We start from the raw sequence: 15,371 nt of genomic DNA on the forward strand, positions 1-15,371 counted from the left end.
AAGACACTTGAACAAGTCATGCAAGACTCATTAGATTGATAAGCATGATGAAAAGGAGATGAATTGATGACTGGTTTTTGACTTAACAAGATTTGATCAAGCTTTTTAGAAAGATTTTTAACTTCAGCAATAATCTCCATTGGACTTTCAATTTGATACACTCACGCATTTTTCTTTTTACTTGACTCATGACTCAAACAAGAAGTGTGAGACTTGTGCAATGAATTTTCACTCATTTTCTCAAAAAGGTGTCAAACATCATCCTCATGTTTCCCAAAATATGAACCCACATATGAAGTATCAACAATGTCCTTATAAATGTCGGATAGGCTTTCATAGAAATATTGAACAACTTGCCACATAGGAATACCATGGTGTGGACATTTCCGTAGCAAGTCATTCAATCTTTCCCAAGCCTCATGCAAAAGTTCTCCTTCCCTTTGAGAAAATTCACGAATAGAAGTTCGCATAACATTGGTCAAGCTCACGGGGTAAAATTTATTTAGAAATTCATTTTGCATTTGTACCCAAGAAGTTATTGAATTTGCCCCTAAATTGTTGAACCAATGTTTAGCCTTATTTTTAATGGTGAAAGGGAAGAGAAGCAACCTAAGAACTTCTTTCGGGACATTCATGTACTTCACGGTGGAGCATATTTCAAGAAATTCATCAAGATGTTTATATGACTCCTCACCATCTAAGCCATAGCAGAGTGGACACATTTGAATGGTCTCAGGCTTAGTCTCATATTGATCGGCTCTAAAATTAGGAAGCATGATGCAAGTTGGTGCATGGTATTCACGAAGATTGTAGTGATCACGAAGAATCATTGGAGGAAGAGAATCTTGAACTCCGGGAGGAAATTGATTGAAAGAGGGATGAGGTGCCATGAAATTTGGGTCTAAATAACCAAGATGACCCTCCAGATTTTCCATTAGAATGATGAAGGGTTGATTAAGTCCGCTAAAAAGCACAACAATGAAATTAACTAAGCAGACATTTCACCCCCGTAACAAATCAATTAACAAACATCCTCCACATACATTGATCCCATACTCCCATGCTTTGAACAATATGCAAAGAAAAGTAAATTGCCTCCACGCGGGCTCATGATTTATCTAAGAATGTAAAAACATGCCTCCACGCGGCCGACGATTTAACTATAGATTGAGTTAGAAAGATCTCACAAAGGGTCCTTAAGTAACTTCAATTTAACTTTCAATTTTCAAGCCTTGCTTGCTTTGCAATTTTTTTTAGATTTTAGCTTTTTATGCTTAACTTAGTTTCACTTGGCTTCTTTGTTTCCTTTGCTTGATTTTCATGCTCAATGCTCCTAGCCAATTAAGAACAAACACAATAAGTAACCAAAGATAAAATAAAGTAAAAACATGATCAAAAGAGTACTAATTCCTATTTGTTTCCAAAATACGACGTTGCCTATTTAGAATCCCCGGCAACGGCGCCAAAAACTTGGGTGTGTCGCCGCACTAACGCTTGAAAATGCACTTAGAGTGTGAGTGTGCAATGTGTCCAAGTTTTAAATTTATAAATGCCACTACTACCTCTAACTAAAAATATAGCTAGGGTGAGTAGGGATCGTCCCAAGGGATTTTAAGACGTGCTTGCAATGGAAACAATCTATAGGGTTAGTAGGTCAAGTGATCAAAAGATGGTTTGTTTGGGTAATTAAACTACAATGCAATTGGAATTAAAGTAAACAAAGCACAATGATTTTAGAAAATAGGAGAAAAGAAATATAGAGGAGAGGACTTGGGGTACTAGAGCTCACCACTAAGCTTGACTTCACTAAACACTAGCAATTGCATATCAATGGGGAAATTGAATTGTAACATGTGTGTGTGTGACATTAATTGAAACTAGGCATGGATGGCAAATAAGTATAGATTGTCTGGCCAATTCATATGGAAAGTACAACCTATCAAATGAGACCAAAATTCATTCAATGAAACCACAATTTATGCACACACAACTATCTAGAAACATACACCATTTGCATTCATAAGTATGGAACACCAAGAAACAAGAATAGATTGTCCACCTATCTATGAATTTAAAGCAACTACACTACATCTACACTAAAGATATGGAAATTAAACTAAGTAAGCTAAATGTGTGGCATAATGCATCAAGAAATAAGTGTGAACCATCAAATAAATTACAAGTGTGTTCAATTAAGCACTATGTTTTGATCATCTCTAGATTAACTTCATCCATACACATAGACATGCATAAATTCCACTAAAATCTAGAGAAAAGCACATGAATCATCCATTCTAGCATACATAGACATATGGTTAGAAGTAGATAATCAATTAAAAGTATTAATCCATACACATCAAGTAAAAACCACAAGATATATATATATATAAATCCAAGATCAAAACATTTGTTACAAATAAATCCCTAAAAAATATACAAAGCACTAAGTCTAGGAAGTAAACTTAAGCATTAATCCAACCCTCAAGATCTATCTCCATGGTAGGAATGACCTCCTTCTTGATGGAAACCCTAGAAGAATGGAAGAACTCTCAAAGATGAATAAAAGCTCTCTAGTCTCTAGCCTCCTCTCCAAGATATGAGATATGATGAAATATACAAGTTATGATCAATCTTACTCTAAAAATGGCTCTAAATCCTTATATAGGTAGGTCAAGTGTCACACCCAATGGTCTGGATTCGTGCACCAAGGTCCCTTCAATGATTGCACCATGAGCCAACTTTTGATGAGCTGGAATTTGTTTTATTTCGGACTTGAGGAGGTTCGATCGATCGAACATAGGTGAGATCCATCGAAAGTTGCAGAGATCGATCATCTTTGGCGGCACCATTTTGAATAAAGACAAATCTCAGAGATATTTTTGAGATATTTTGGGAAAGAGACAAAAGTAGTTGGTGGGGTGGTAGGTGTGCATAAGATCGAATCATTTCGATCGATCTGGGAAATGTTGGATCGATCGAGCTTGTTGGATTCTTTTGGATAAGGACAAACGCTTGGATCCATCTTGAAATGTCTAGATTGATGAACTCCAGATCGATCGAAGTAATGCTGAGATCGATCGAACATACTGAATTTCCACACTTTGCTTCATTTTGCTTCCACTTTGCACCTTTCTTCCATTCAACTCAAGATTGCTTCATTAATGCTCTTATTTGGCTGAATTAACTTATTTTTGGAATAAGCACCTGAAAAGGGCAATAACACGAAATTAGTATAAGGCGGGAAAATAAGATAGATAAAGGTCTTAGAATGCTCAAGCTTAAGGGGTTTAAATGCGCACTTTTCAGCGTTCATCATCCATGTGACCCATTGGGTAATCCATTACTACTATCCAAATCCAACTCTTTTTTAAATTAAAATAAAACAATTAATCGTTTAAAATTAACAAATAATTACAAGAAATTTCACACAATTAAACAAGCAATTCTCACACTTTCAATTAATTAAAACACACAATTAAATCACATATTTTAAATAAACAATTAATCAATTAAACTCATAGCCACATAATCAATTAAAAATACACACGAAATAAATAATTAAATTTCAATTATATCATTTTGAAAATTAGGGGTATTACACCCCCCCACCCCCTTTTTTTTTTACCTCCATAGACATGCATTTGTAAGTTGTAGCAATGTTTTGTAAAACAGTATAGTTTGATTTATCCATGGTTATTCAGGCAACACTATTTTTGTCCCCTCATTGTGAATGATCCCAAAAACATTTATATGCTGCTATGTCCCAAAAAGAAAGAGATTTTTTTATAAAAAAATGTTGCTTTTAGATTATTCTCAACAAATCTTTTCTTTGTATAGAGAAGCGGAGTTAGGAAGTTTTAAGATGACCGTTACCCTCTCCCCAGGGAGGGCGATGTGAAGAGTCATGTCTCTTGGTGGTCCCTCCTTGTGATTGATGCCCCCCTCCAAAGGTGGATGAGTCCTTCTGGTGGTTCTGAGGTTGTTCACAAGAACTGGTCAGTGGGGAAGTCCTGGGCCTCATGGAGGTTTTGAATCTCCCGCTCCTGGTTCCTGTTTATGCTATGCATGTAGTCTATCCTTGCATTTGTTTTTGTGATGAAAAATAGGTAGAGAATGAAATAACATATGTATATTCATTTTGGGTTTCTCTCGGCAGAATGTCTCAAAAAGGAATGTAGCTTTTCTTATTCTGTTCTCAGGCAAAGCTATCTGAGACATGTCTTTTGGCTTAGTTTTGATTTGTTCGTCTTAGTAAGTATAATATTGGTGTTTTCCTTTTTAATGTCAAAACCTGGTGTTACAGAGCTTTCAAGGACTTATATCATCACCATTGCTTTGTATAGTGGCTTATATCATCTCTTAGGGATAGTATAGTCATTTACTATCTTGTGACACAACTACACAATGGTTTAAGATAGTACATTGCAGCTATTAAGCCTGTTTTCTGTGTTAACTGAGGTTCAACATTTGTTTGATTTTTAGAGTTGTGAGAAAAAATAATGGAATTGAATCCTCTACTCTTTAATTTGATGAGTTAAAATCATTGGATGGGATCGAATTCCCAACTTTCTACTCTAATGGACACAAACCCACTTCGAATCAAATTCCCTAACCCAATGGTCAATGCCAATGGTGAACAACAAAGACTTTTGCTCCATAAATACACTATATATATAGATATATATATATATATATATATATATATATATATATATATATATTCCCTCCATCCCATATTAGATGTCCATGTTTAGAAATTGGAGTTTTTAAGGGGGACATGCAATTAATGCATTGTCCCCTTTTAAAAGTACCATCTTATCCTTTTTAATTTACATATGTATAGTTAACAAGTTTGAAATTTTTTGAAAATAAAAAAGACAGTGATAGAAAGATAAGGCTTTTTGCTTTGACTTTTTAAAGCGGATAACTAATTTGAGATATATAAATTTGAGATAGTGGACTACTAATATGGGATAGAGGCAGTATATAACTTATAAAAATGATTACAGACCCATCTTTAAGAAAGAGTAGGGTCTATTTACAGGCCTACTGTTACTCTCTATACAATATATATTTACACACAAACGATTATTGACCCATCATCGTCTCTGCTGGGATATTGCCAGAACTCTCAAATTTCTTACATTTCTCACTCTCCGACTGCCAAAGTTTTTCTCAAGGCTTTTCCGAACTCTCTCTATCTTCATGTTCTTCAACTGACTCCTTCTATAAGCTTTTGATTACAAAACCTTATCAGTGGCGTTTGTTAATCCAGTGCCATCACACTTTGGAGTAATTACAACATTCACCTCGCTAATGATCTGTTCATCCTGGTACAGTCTTCTTCGGTTCCGTTACCGGAGGAAAAACTACAACACTCCATGATGAGCGCTGAAAAGTGGGCATTTAAACCCCTTAAGCTTGAACATTATATGACCTTTATCTATCTTATTTTTCCGCCTTATACTAATTTCATGTTATTGCCCTTTTTAGGTGCTTATCCCAAAAATAAGTCAATTCAACCAAATAAGAGCATAAATGAAGCAATCTCAAGCTGAATGGAAGAAAGAAGCAAAGTGGAAGCAAAATGAAGCAAAGTGTGGAAATTCAACATGTTCGATCAATCTCAGAATTACTTCGATCGATCTGGAGTTCATCGATCTAGACATTTCAAGATGGATCCAAGCCTTTGTCCTTATCCAAAAGAATCCAGCAAGTTCGATCGATCAAAATGATTCGATCTTATCCACACTTACCACCCCACCTACCACTTTTGTCTCTTTCCCAAAATATCTCAGAGATTTGTCCTTATTCAAAAAGGGGCTGCCAAAGATGATCGATCTCTGCAGCTTTCAATGGATCTCACCTATGTTCGATCGATCTCAGCACAGTTCGATCAATTGAACCTCCTCAAGTCCGAAATTAAACAAATTCCAGCTCATTAAAAGTTGGCTCATGGTGCAATCATTGGAGGGACCTTGGTGCACGAATCCAGACCATTGGGTGTGACACTTGACCTACCTATATAAGGATTTAGAGCCATTTTTAGAGCATGATATCATATTCATAAAAGAATCATCTCTCATATCTTGGAGATGAGGAGATGAGGCTAGAGACTATAGAGCTTTTCACACACCTTTAGGAGTTCTTCTATTCTTCTAGGGTTTCCATCAAAAAGAAGGTCATTCCTACCATGGAGATAGCCCTTGAGGGTTGGATGACTACTACAATGAGTGGCTAGACATCTTCTTGGGGCTAGAGTAGCCCCTAAGTTTGCTTCCTAGACTTAGTGCTTTGTATATTTTTGAGGATTTATTTGTAACAAATGTTTTGATCTTGGATTTATATATATATCTTGTGGTTTCTACTTGATGTGTATGGATTAATGCTTTCAATTGATTATATACTTCTAACCATATGTCTATGTATGCTAGAATGGATGATTCATGTGCTTTTTTCTAGATTTAGTGAAATTTATGCATGTCTATGTGTATGGATGAAGTTAATCTAGAGATGGTCAAAACATAGTGCTTAATTGAACACACTTGTAATTTATTTGATGGTTCACACTTGTTTCTTGATGGATTGTGCCACACCTTTAGCTCACTTAGTTTAATTTTCATGTCTTTAGTGTAGATGTAGTGTAGTTGCTTAGATTCATAGATAGGTGGACAATCTATTCTTGTTTCTTGGTGTTCCATGCTTATGAATGCAAAGGGTGTATGCTTCTAGATAGTTGTGTGTACATAAATTGTGGTTTCATTGAATGGATTTTGGTCTCATTTGATAGGTTGTGCTTTCCATATGAATTGACTAGACAATCTATACTTATTTGTCATCCATACCTAGTTTCAATTAATGTCGCACGCACACTCACAAGTTACAAATCAATTTCCCCATTGATATACAATTGCTAGTGTCTAGTGAACTCAAGCTTAGTGGTGAGCTCTAGTACCCCAAGTCCTCTCCTCTATATTTATTTTCCCTACATTCTAAATTGCTACCTTTTGTTGCTTTAATTCCAATTGCATAATAGCTTAATCAATTAATCAAACTATCTTTTGATCATTCGACCTACTAACCCTATACATTGTTTCCATTACAAGCACGCCCATAATCCCTTAGGACAATCCCTACTCACACTAGCTATGTTTTTAGTTAGAGGTAGTAGTGGCATTTATAAATTTAAAACTTGGCCACTTTACACACTCACACTCAATAGTGCACACTTTTCAAGCGTTGGTGCGGTGACACACCACTCCATATGTGTTATACAATTGAGAACAATTAAAGAGTCAAATTTTGGTAATTAAAATTAGTGTAAGTGAATAATGTTTGAAAAATTTAGGAAAAATTAGATTTTCATAATTAAAATTGAATATTTTTGCTTTATTGTGAAATTAAACTCAGAAATATGTGGTGGAGGCTATACAGACGTTGGTGTGACCACCTTTGGTGGGTTATTAGAGCTTTGTGTCACGCCCCGCCTATGGAGTACTTGCGAGAGTAGAAGCAACGTCTTGGTGCCGCACGGGAGCAGCTAGAGTGGTGCTGAAACTTTAAGCCCGTGACATTTGGCTACCAGAGCTCAAGTAATACTTATATACTTAATTGCATATATAACCATGTGTGTGTGTGTGTATACATATATATATATAACCATACTTCAACCAGGTAATATGAAAATTTTAATTTATTCAGTATATGAAATCAACAAATTTCATCATTTAACCCTCGTTGATGGTTCAAAAGCGAGATATGTATAACAATGTTTCATTTTCAGGGAAGGTCTGTGTAATTTCTCAAACCATAAGAAAGATTCGTGTAATTTACCCTTTTTATTATGATATTTGGACCTTTTACAAAGGTAAGGTGCCTCTTATTATATCGCGAAAGGAAAGGGATCACCGCATCATGCATTGCAAACAAATAGTAAAACGAGAATGTGACTAAGAAGGGTTATTTTTAGGGATGCACAAAAGAACCGGAACCGTGGAACCGGAACCGGAACCGTTTTTACCGGTTCTCACGGTTCCGGTTCCGGTTCCAGTTCCAAATTTAGGAACCGTTGACATACGGTTCCGATTCCGGTTCCGATTCCAATCCGTGGGAACCGGTAAGAACCGGAACCGTATATATATATATAAATCATATATGTATTATATATTTAATTTTATAATAAAAAAGTAAAGAATCTAAAGATAAGTCAGCTGATGAACTATGCGAGGAGATTGTGAAAAGGTTTGGATCTAAGAAGCCATCTGATGAACTATGCGAGGAGATTGTGAAAAGGTTTGACGGGAATTCATCATGGAGGGTATTCATTGAGAATCTCAGAGGGAACGAAGAACCAGAATCTTCACTGAAGTCACCTTCCATCTGTTGAGGCTCCAAGCAGAGTTTCTTTGGTTCACCAATTCCATAAAGCTATGGAAGATACTTTTAATGCTAATTGGAGGAAGGAATTTGACTATATATCACCTACTTTTTTCTTGTATCTTGTTGAGCACCTTCTGATCTCTGTATCTTGCTTGCGGGGATACTTTCTCACTACAAAGTCTTCATTTATTGAGTGGCTTTTTTTTACAACACTGTAAAAAGAAAAAAATCAAACAGTTAACGGTTCCAAACTATATGGTTCCGGTTCCGTTTTTTAGGAACCGTTGTGAACGGTTCCGGTTCCGGATGGAACCGTGAGAACCGGAACCGTGTGCACCCCTAGTTATTTTGGTCTATTAAAATAGCTTTAAAAAAGGTTAAAATGTTAATTTTATTATCAATTTACAAGTAAAAAGGCAATAAGATCAATTTACCTTGTGTTAGATGTGGTATCTGATAGTTGGGGGTGTTTATCAATTTAACCAAACTTGAGGTAGTATCATTGTTTAAAAATAGCCAAGTTATATCAAATTATCAATAGGCAAACTAAAAGGCGATGTCAGTGGTTATTAATAAACAAAGACATGGAGATAAAAAAAGATTCTTATTTGAGCGGTAAATCAGAAGGACAACAGTACATATATAACACTTTTTTTTTTCCATTCCCACAGTACACATATTACGGACTTGGAAATTTTATTACAACCACTACTAATACATATTATTCTAATGAAAGACATCCCAGATTATTGGTACTGATCTAACAAGATATAGACGAGACAAACTGGTAGGAACGAAGGCATAGTCATCCACTTTATTTCCTAATTCAACACGTAGCTAGATATGATAATAAGAACTCATGGTGTAGATAGTCTGCAGAAGCGTAAGGATAAAAAGGATGAAGGCAGCAAACACTGATATGCGTACCCACACATTACCAAAATAATTGTGCATCAATGTTCCTAAATGTACCTGCCAAGGCGTGCAGAAATTCATGACGTCCTTCAATAGGCGGCCGTAAAGAAAATGACGTGGTACAGCAATATTCTTGCAAATATCGTTGAAGACTCGGCACACTGCTTCACTCGAACCCAAATAGTTATCTATGACTCCTGCTTCTTCAAGCAATTCAACATCCCTTCCATAGTCGATGAGGATATCCATGAGAAAGGCATGCGATGTGAAAAAACTCTTCACCCAAGGAAAGCTTTGCTCAAATGCAATGAGGTTTTTCAACAATGGCTCGGTTGATTCAAAAATGGAGAAATGTGGGATTTCAATACTACCTCCTCGACACAAACAAGAACAACGAAAACCAGTACTAAATTTAATGTCAAATAGGTCTCCATAAGTTTTACTTGCCTGAAACTTGATTCCTGCCATGTCTAGTCGTGTTGCCGAATATTTGTGTGCAGGTACCTCCTCGTATTTGTAGTTTAATTGATCCTCAGTGGAAGGCATGTAACGACTATGTAAAAGATGCAATATATGAAAAGGATTTGTGTCATACCTGATTTCTTGTTTACCAACTTGTGTCATGCCCATCATATCGCCAAAAAATGAAAGGACAAGATTAGTGAGGGTGGGTTTGTTGTTTTCCGCTGAAGTTATAATTCCAACTGTCTTACTGAACAATTCTTCAAGAACAAAGAAGGGAATCTGGTTTTCAAGTAACACTAAGTCACGTTGGACCGCGTAGTAGTTTGAAGGGTTTCTCAAAAAGGGATCATTATAATCATATTTGACTTGTTTGTAATTCTTGTATAGAAGTTCGACGATAAAGCAACCATCGATCAGCATCATTTGTGCAAGCTCAAGACCTTCTTCCAGTTTGGCTTGGATATAGCATTGCCTAACATTGGGCTCCATCCGTAACATAGCGGCCATACAAGCTCTTTCTGTTGCTTCAGATGCTCCAGTTCGATCAAATAAGCTACGCATGTAGCTTATTTTGACTGCCATCTTTTCTTTATCTTTCTTGAAACTGTGAAGAGGGCCAATGGATATGGTGCTTGGCCAGTATGCTTCTCGATTTTGGCTGCGAAGCCAGGTGGGGACCAAGCACAAGGAGGGCACTTCTGGACGAACTTGATTTTGGCCGGTATGCTTCTGGATTTTGGCCGGTATGCTTGCATCCACCTTTTTCTTTAGGGACAACAAATGCTTAGACAGTGCCTCATCATGAATTTCTTCGTTCGCCATGAGGACGATCGATCTAGCTAGCTATTACGCACCTGCGAGGATTATCTGAGCAAAGTGGACTGTATCTGATCTCTGAAGGGATCCATCATCTGTGTGAGATATAGAGATATGATGAGAGTCTTAATTAATATAGTGCGCCCAACATTTATCTATCCTTTAGGATTACATGTTGATGCATTTGTAACAACCAAAGTTTTGTCCTTGCACTAGATTTAATTTTTATTTTTTATTTTTTACTCCCGGTAATTAAACTGTAAATGGAAGCAACCGCATGACTACGTATTGAGAGCTGCCTATTGAAATCCTTGATACATCAACATCATCTGTGTGAATTTATAGATATGATGACAGTCTTAATTAATATAGTAGGCTCAACATTTATCTATCCATCAGGATTACATGTTGATGCATTTGTAACAACCAAAGTTTTGTCCTTGCACTAGATTTTTTTTTTTTTTCGATAATTAAACTGTAAATGAAAGCAACTGCAGGACTACGTATTGAGCTGATCCTGCCTATTGAATTTTTTTTATCAATATAGTTCAAACATTGTGAGATATATATTTTGTAATAAGCTAATTTTGGTATCAAAACAAATCCGATCGAGTTATATTTTTAAGTTTCAAATTCAAGATCGAGATCCGCTATGGAATTAAAGAGTTGTTCGTGTTTGATATACTGAAATCTACGAAAAAGCCAAAAAGGTATGAACAAGAAAGTTGAGTTAAAGGTCATGAAACTTTACATACATGGTATGTTTTTCAGTTTTTCCAAATTAGAATTTTCCCAAGTGTTTAATTTTTTCATACTAATCTGTCTTTTGGGAACCGGTTCTCATAATGGCTACCGGTTCATGAAGCTGCTACATAAGGTAATCAGTTTCTTCTTGTGTCTAAACTTCTTACTTGGTATGGAATTCTTTCCAAAAGACCTATATACGAAATTTACTTCTTTCCTATGCAAATCTAAGTCTTTGAAAGTTTATATAAACCTAGTTTTACATCTGAGTTGATATGACTTTTGCGTTAAAACTTCTGATTCTTTGAAAACATATTTGAGAGATATTTTGTAGAAAATCAAATCAAATTTTTCTGCTTTTATTTCTTGAACACACACATAAACACGGGTGATTTTAGGGTGGTGTTCAATTCCTGATTGTGTTCAAAGTAATATTGCATCGACATTGAACTCATAAAAAATGAGTTGATACATTCCTTATTTATCACTTTTCAAATTTTGTACGTAATAACAAATTATTGGTGTATTTTTGATTGAATGACATCAATATGGACGACATACTCACATGTGAGAAGACAAATTTTTTTCGTTACAATATTTCTTATAACAAATTGTTATTATTATTTATTTATTATTACTTTTAAGATGTTTGTAATTAAGTCACTTTGAAAATTTAATGTATAAAAGTTTTAAATCCATACAACACATCACATACGTTTTTGTTTTTTTTTTTTTACCCTTTTTTGTAACAATTTTTTTAATAAAAAAAATTGAATTATACTCTTATATTTCCGAATCCATCTTTTACTTGTACCATATTTTACAAACAATGATTGATAAAATAGTATGGATTAAAGAGAAAATTTCATGAATCTCACAATATTATGCCATATTTTTTTTTTCTTCTAGAAAAATAATTTTGGTGGTATCCAAACAGTTGCTTGGATTTCCCTTTTTTTTTTAATTGTAAAGTATTTTTTTTATTCACGAGGACCTAAGTAGTTGATTGTCCTTCTCATGCGTTGTCCCAAAAAGTGGACCAGCATCAAAAACACATTTCATCCACATACATATTCTCATAATAAATGCACCATAATGTGGCTTAACAAAATAAACTTTAGAATCCTGTTTACATAATGGGTGATGACTTCAACAAAAATCGTCAGCCAAGTTCTTTGCACACGTCAATGTGAGGGACGGAGCCAGGATTCAATGTAAGGGGGTCGGAATATTAACAGTTTTACTAATATAATATAATAATATTTTAAGTCAAAAGTACTTCTTGATCGATTAGATGCATACAAAAATATATTTAGCCAAAATTTGTTCAATTTGTTTACAAAATAATAATTGGTCTCTATCTAGTGAAATATGACATAAATAAATACAAAAAGAAACCTAAAAGACCAAACAACTACTACAAAAGCTGAGCTCGACAATCTTTTAGAGAAGAAAAATCATCTATAATTGAATCTATACTAAAAGTCTGAACAATTTCTTTTTCAAGCACTTTTTGCTAACACAAAACTTTAACTTTTATGGACTAATCTGGAAAATAGACCAATCAGTAGACTAATTCAAAATCAAGTTAATCAACAGGTACTAATTCAAAAGTATTTCCAGAATAACATAAAATGTCAACAACTTATTCCTAAATTCTTGTGAAGTTAGTGTGCAAAACATTGTGGAACAAAGACATAGCTTGCATTTATCAAGTAAAAATGCTATATCCTCATTAACTTCACTAATCAAAACCAACAAGAACAGAAACCATTCTCACATGAATTTATAATCCCTATTTGCCTTATCCAAACAACTTCCAAGAAAAAGTGGCTCTGAGAATCAGAATCCCAAAAGGCAAACTCACCATTACCATAACAAGAAAGGTCCCTTTTTACCTATAACCCGGATGCTAAAACTTGACAAGACCAAAAACCAAGATGCCAAAAGTACTGTATTTGACAACTGAACACGGTTTTGAATGGATAACAGGATAAGAACATTTGGGCTGGAAAAGAATAATAAAAAGGGGAACTTTCTCGAGAAACAAACATACACTAAGCCTGAAATTGTGAGAAAGTGGAGATTTGAGAATACTGGGACGTGAATGCGTGATTTCTATCTGTAAAATGATTTTCTCAACAATCACTATCCATACACTAAACTTTCACTGGAAAACCACAGCAAAAAATAAAAATCAGACCAGACATGGCCACATTTAAAGCTCAGATGTTGAATTTCAGAATAAAAATTGGAAAAGAATTCCGTCAAAAGGAGAAATAAAGCAAAATTTCAAATAATCAACTTCATTCATCATGAAGAAATATAGCAACAGTGGCAATTTGCCTTCGTATCCTAGCTTTCAAAAGGGAGAGAATGGCAAATCGCAAAAAAATAAAAAATAAAATAAAATAAGACCTTTTCGATGTCTTCCAGACCATGTCCTAGATTGCAGTTTGCATCCTCAGCAAAGTGGTGGTCCAACAGCCACCAAATTCTGAAGAAGCTCACCTGTGACCTGTAGTCTTTCTAGAAGAAAAACAGAGTGATAAACAAATAAGAGTTCTGATAATTTATAAGTGATAAACATTGAGGAAAATTCAAACACACGTAAGTACCTGGTCAATTACAGATTGTCAGTTTGTGTGAAGCCTGAAGGTGGAGGAGATTCGGGAGAAGGTGAAGAACAGAGGGTTAGAGCAAGAGGGAGAGAGAAGGGAAATTTTGGTTGTGCGGCGGCGCCCTAATTTGAGGGCTGATTGTTTTGGGGGTGGGGGGCCAGGTGTAGTAAAACATATATATATATATATATATATATATGTATACTAATTAAAAAAAAAAAAAATTTGGGTGGGGGGGGGGTGGTTGTCACCCCTCCCTTCGCCCCTGATCAACGATGTGAAGACTTTTAATTGAAGACCTCAATTTGAAAAACATTAACCAAATATATACCTAAGATAAAGTTTGTTTCTTATTTCTTATATTTCCTTTTGCCTCTCTTCCTTCCTTTCTACCAAGTACAATAAATTATAATTGTATAAATCTTAGAATTTTTGGTATTGAACAAGGCAAGAATCCTGACCAGTTTTTGAGATTGTGAGAGGCTTTTCTTTATCTTTGTTGTAACTGTGAAGAGAGCCAATGGATACTGTGCTTGGCCGGTATGCTTCTGGATTTTGCCTGCAAAGCAAGATGGGGACCCGGCACAATAAGGAGGGCATTTTTGGATCTTGATAACTTGAGGGATCATTGCCTCGATTTCTACGTTGCTGGCATCCACCTTTTTCTTTAGGGACAACAAATGCTTAGACAGTGCCTCTTCTTTCCCTGCGTCACGAATTTCTTCGTTCGCCATGGGGACGATCGATCTAGCTAGCTATTACGCACCTGAGAGGATTATCTGAGCAAAGTGGACTGTATCTGATCTCTGAAGGGATCCATCACCTGTGTGAATTTATAGAGATATGATGACAGTCTTAATTAATATAGTGGGCCCAACATTTATCTATCCACTAGGATTACATGTTGATGCATTTATAACAACCAAGGTTTTGTACTTGCACTAGAATTTTATTTTAATATTTATTTTTTATTCCCGGTAATTAAACTGTAAATGGAAGCAACTGCATGACTAATACGTATTGAGCTGGTCATACCTATTGAATTCCCTGATCAATATAATTCAAACATTGTGGTATATATATTTTGTAATTAGTTATTTTCGGCGTCAAAATAAGTCCGATCGAATTGTATTTTCAAGTTTTAAATTTAGATCGAGATCGGTTACAAAATTGAAGAGCTCTTCGTATTTGATATACTAAGATCTACTAAAAAAGTACAAATAACACTTAGGAAGTTGAGTTAAAGGTTATAACATTTTACATACATGGTATGCTTTTCAGATTTTGCAAATCAGAATTTTTCTAAGTGTTTAATCTTTCATACTAATTTGTCCTTTGAGAACCGATCTAATAGTGGCTACCGGTTCATTGTAGATTAGGTAATCAGTTTGCTATTCTATCTAAACATTTTACTTGATATAAAATTCTTTC

The 15,371-nt window shown here is 35.2% G+C and overlaps 1 protein-coding gene across 6 annotated transcripts; it reads right to left on the reverse strand.

The window, feature by feature from the left end:
* Window positions 1-8,023: 8,023 nt before the first annotated feature.
* On the reverse strand, window positions 8,024-14,771 carry LOC132271956 (UPF0481 protein At3g47200-like). 6 transcript variants are annotated; one of them, XM_059773466.1, is made up of 3 exons: window positions 13,738-14,770; window positions 9,352-10,670; window positions 8,024-8,591 (listed from the first exon to the last, which is right to left on the reverse strand). In XM_059773466.1, the coding sequence occupies exons 2-3, from the start codon at window positions 10,579-10,581 to the stop codon at window positions 8,562-8,564; spliced, it is 1,260 nt and encodes a 419-aa protein (XP_059629449.1). In that variant the 5' UTR covers window positions 10,582-10,670; window positions 13,738-14,770; the 3' UTR covers window positions 8,024-8,561. The 6 variants fall into 6 exon arrangements, with proteins under 6 accessions (XP_059629449.1, XP_059629448.1, XP_059629447.1 ...); XM_059773465.1 differs by lacking the exon at window positions 8,024-8,591 and having other exon boundaries at window positions 8,959-10,670; window positions 13,738-13,844; window positions 14,402-14,771; XM_059773464.1 differs by lacking the exon at window positions 8,024-8,591 and having other exon boundaries at window positions 8,959-10,670; window positions 13,738-13,848; window positions 14,402-14,771.
* Window positions 14,772-15,371: the final 600 nt, after the last annotated feature.

The sequence above is a fragment of the Cornus florida genome, unplaced genomic scaffold (assembly GCF_030987335.1).
Source record: "Cornus florida cultivar Cherokee Brave unplaced genomic scaffold, ASM3098733v1 CherokeeBrave_3.0.0_Hap2_Chr08, whole genome shotgun sequence".
Classification (NCBI taxonomy): Eukaryota; Viridiplantae; Streptophyta; class Magnoliopsida; order Cornales; family Cornaceae; genus Cornus; species Cornus florida.

Coding starts and splice junctions, on each gene's coding strand:
- LOC132271956 (XM_059773465.1), bottom strand. CDS start 10,581: ATGGCGAACGAAGAAATTCATGATGAGGCACTGTCTAAGCATTTGTTG.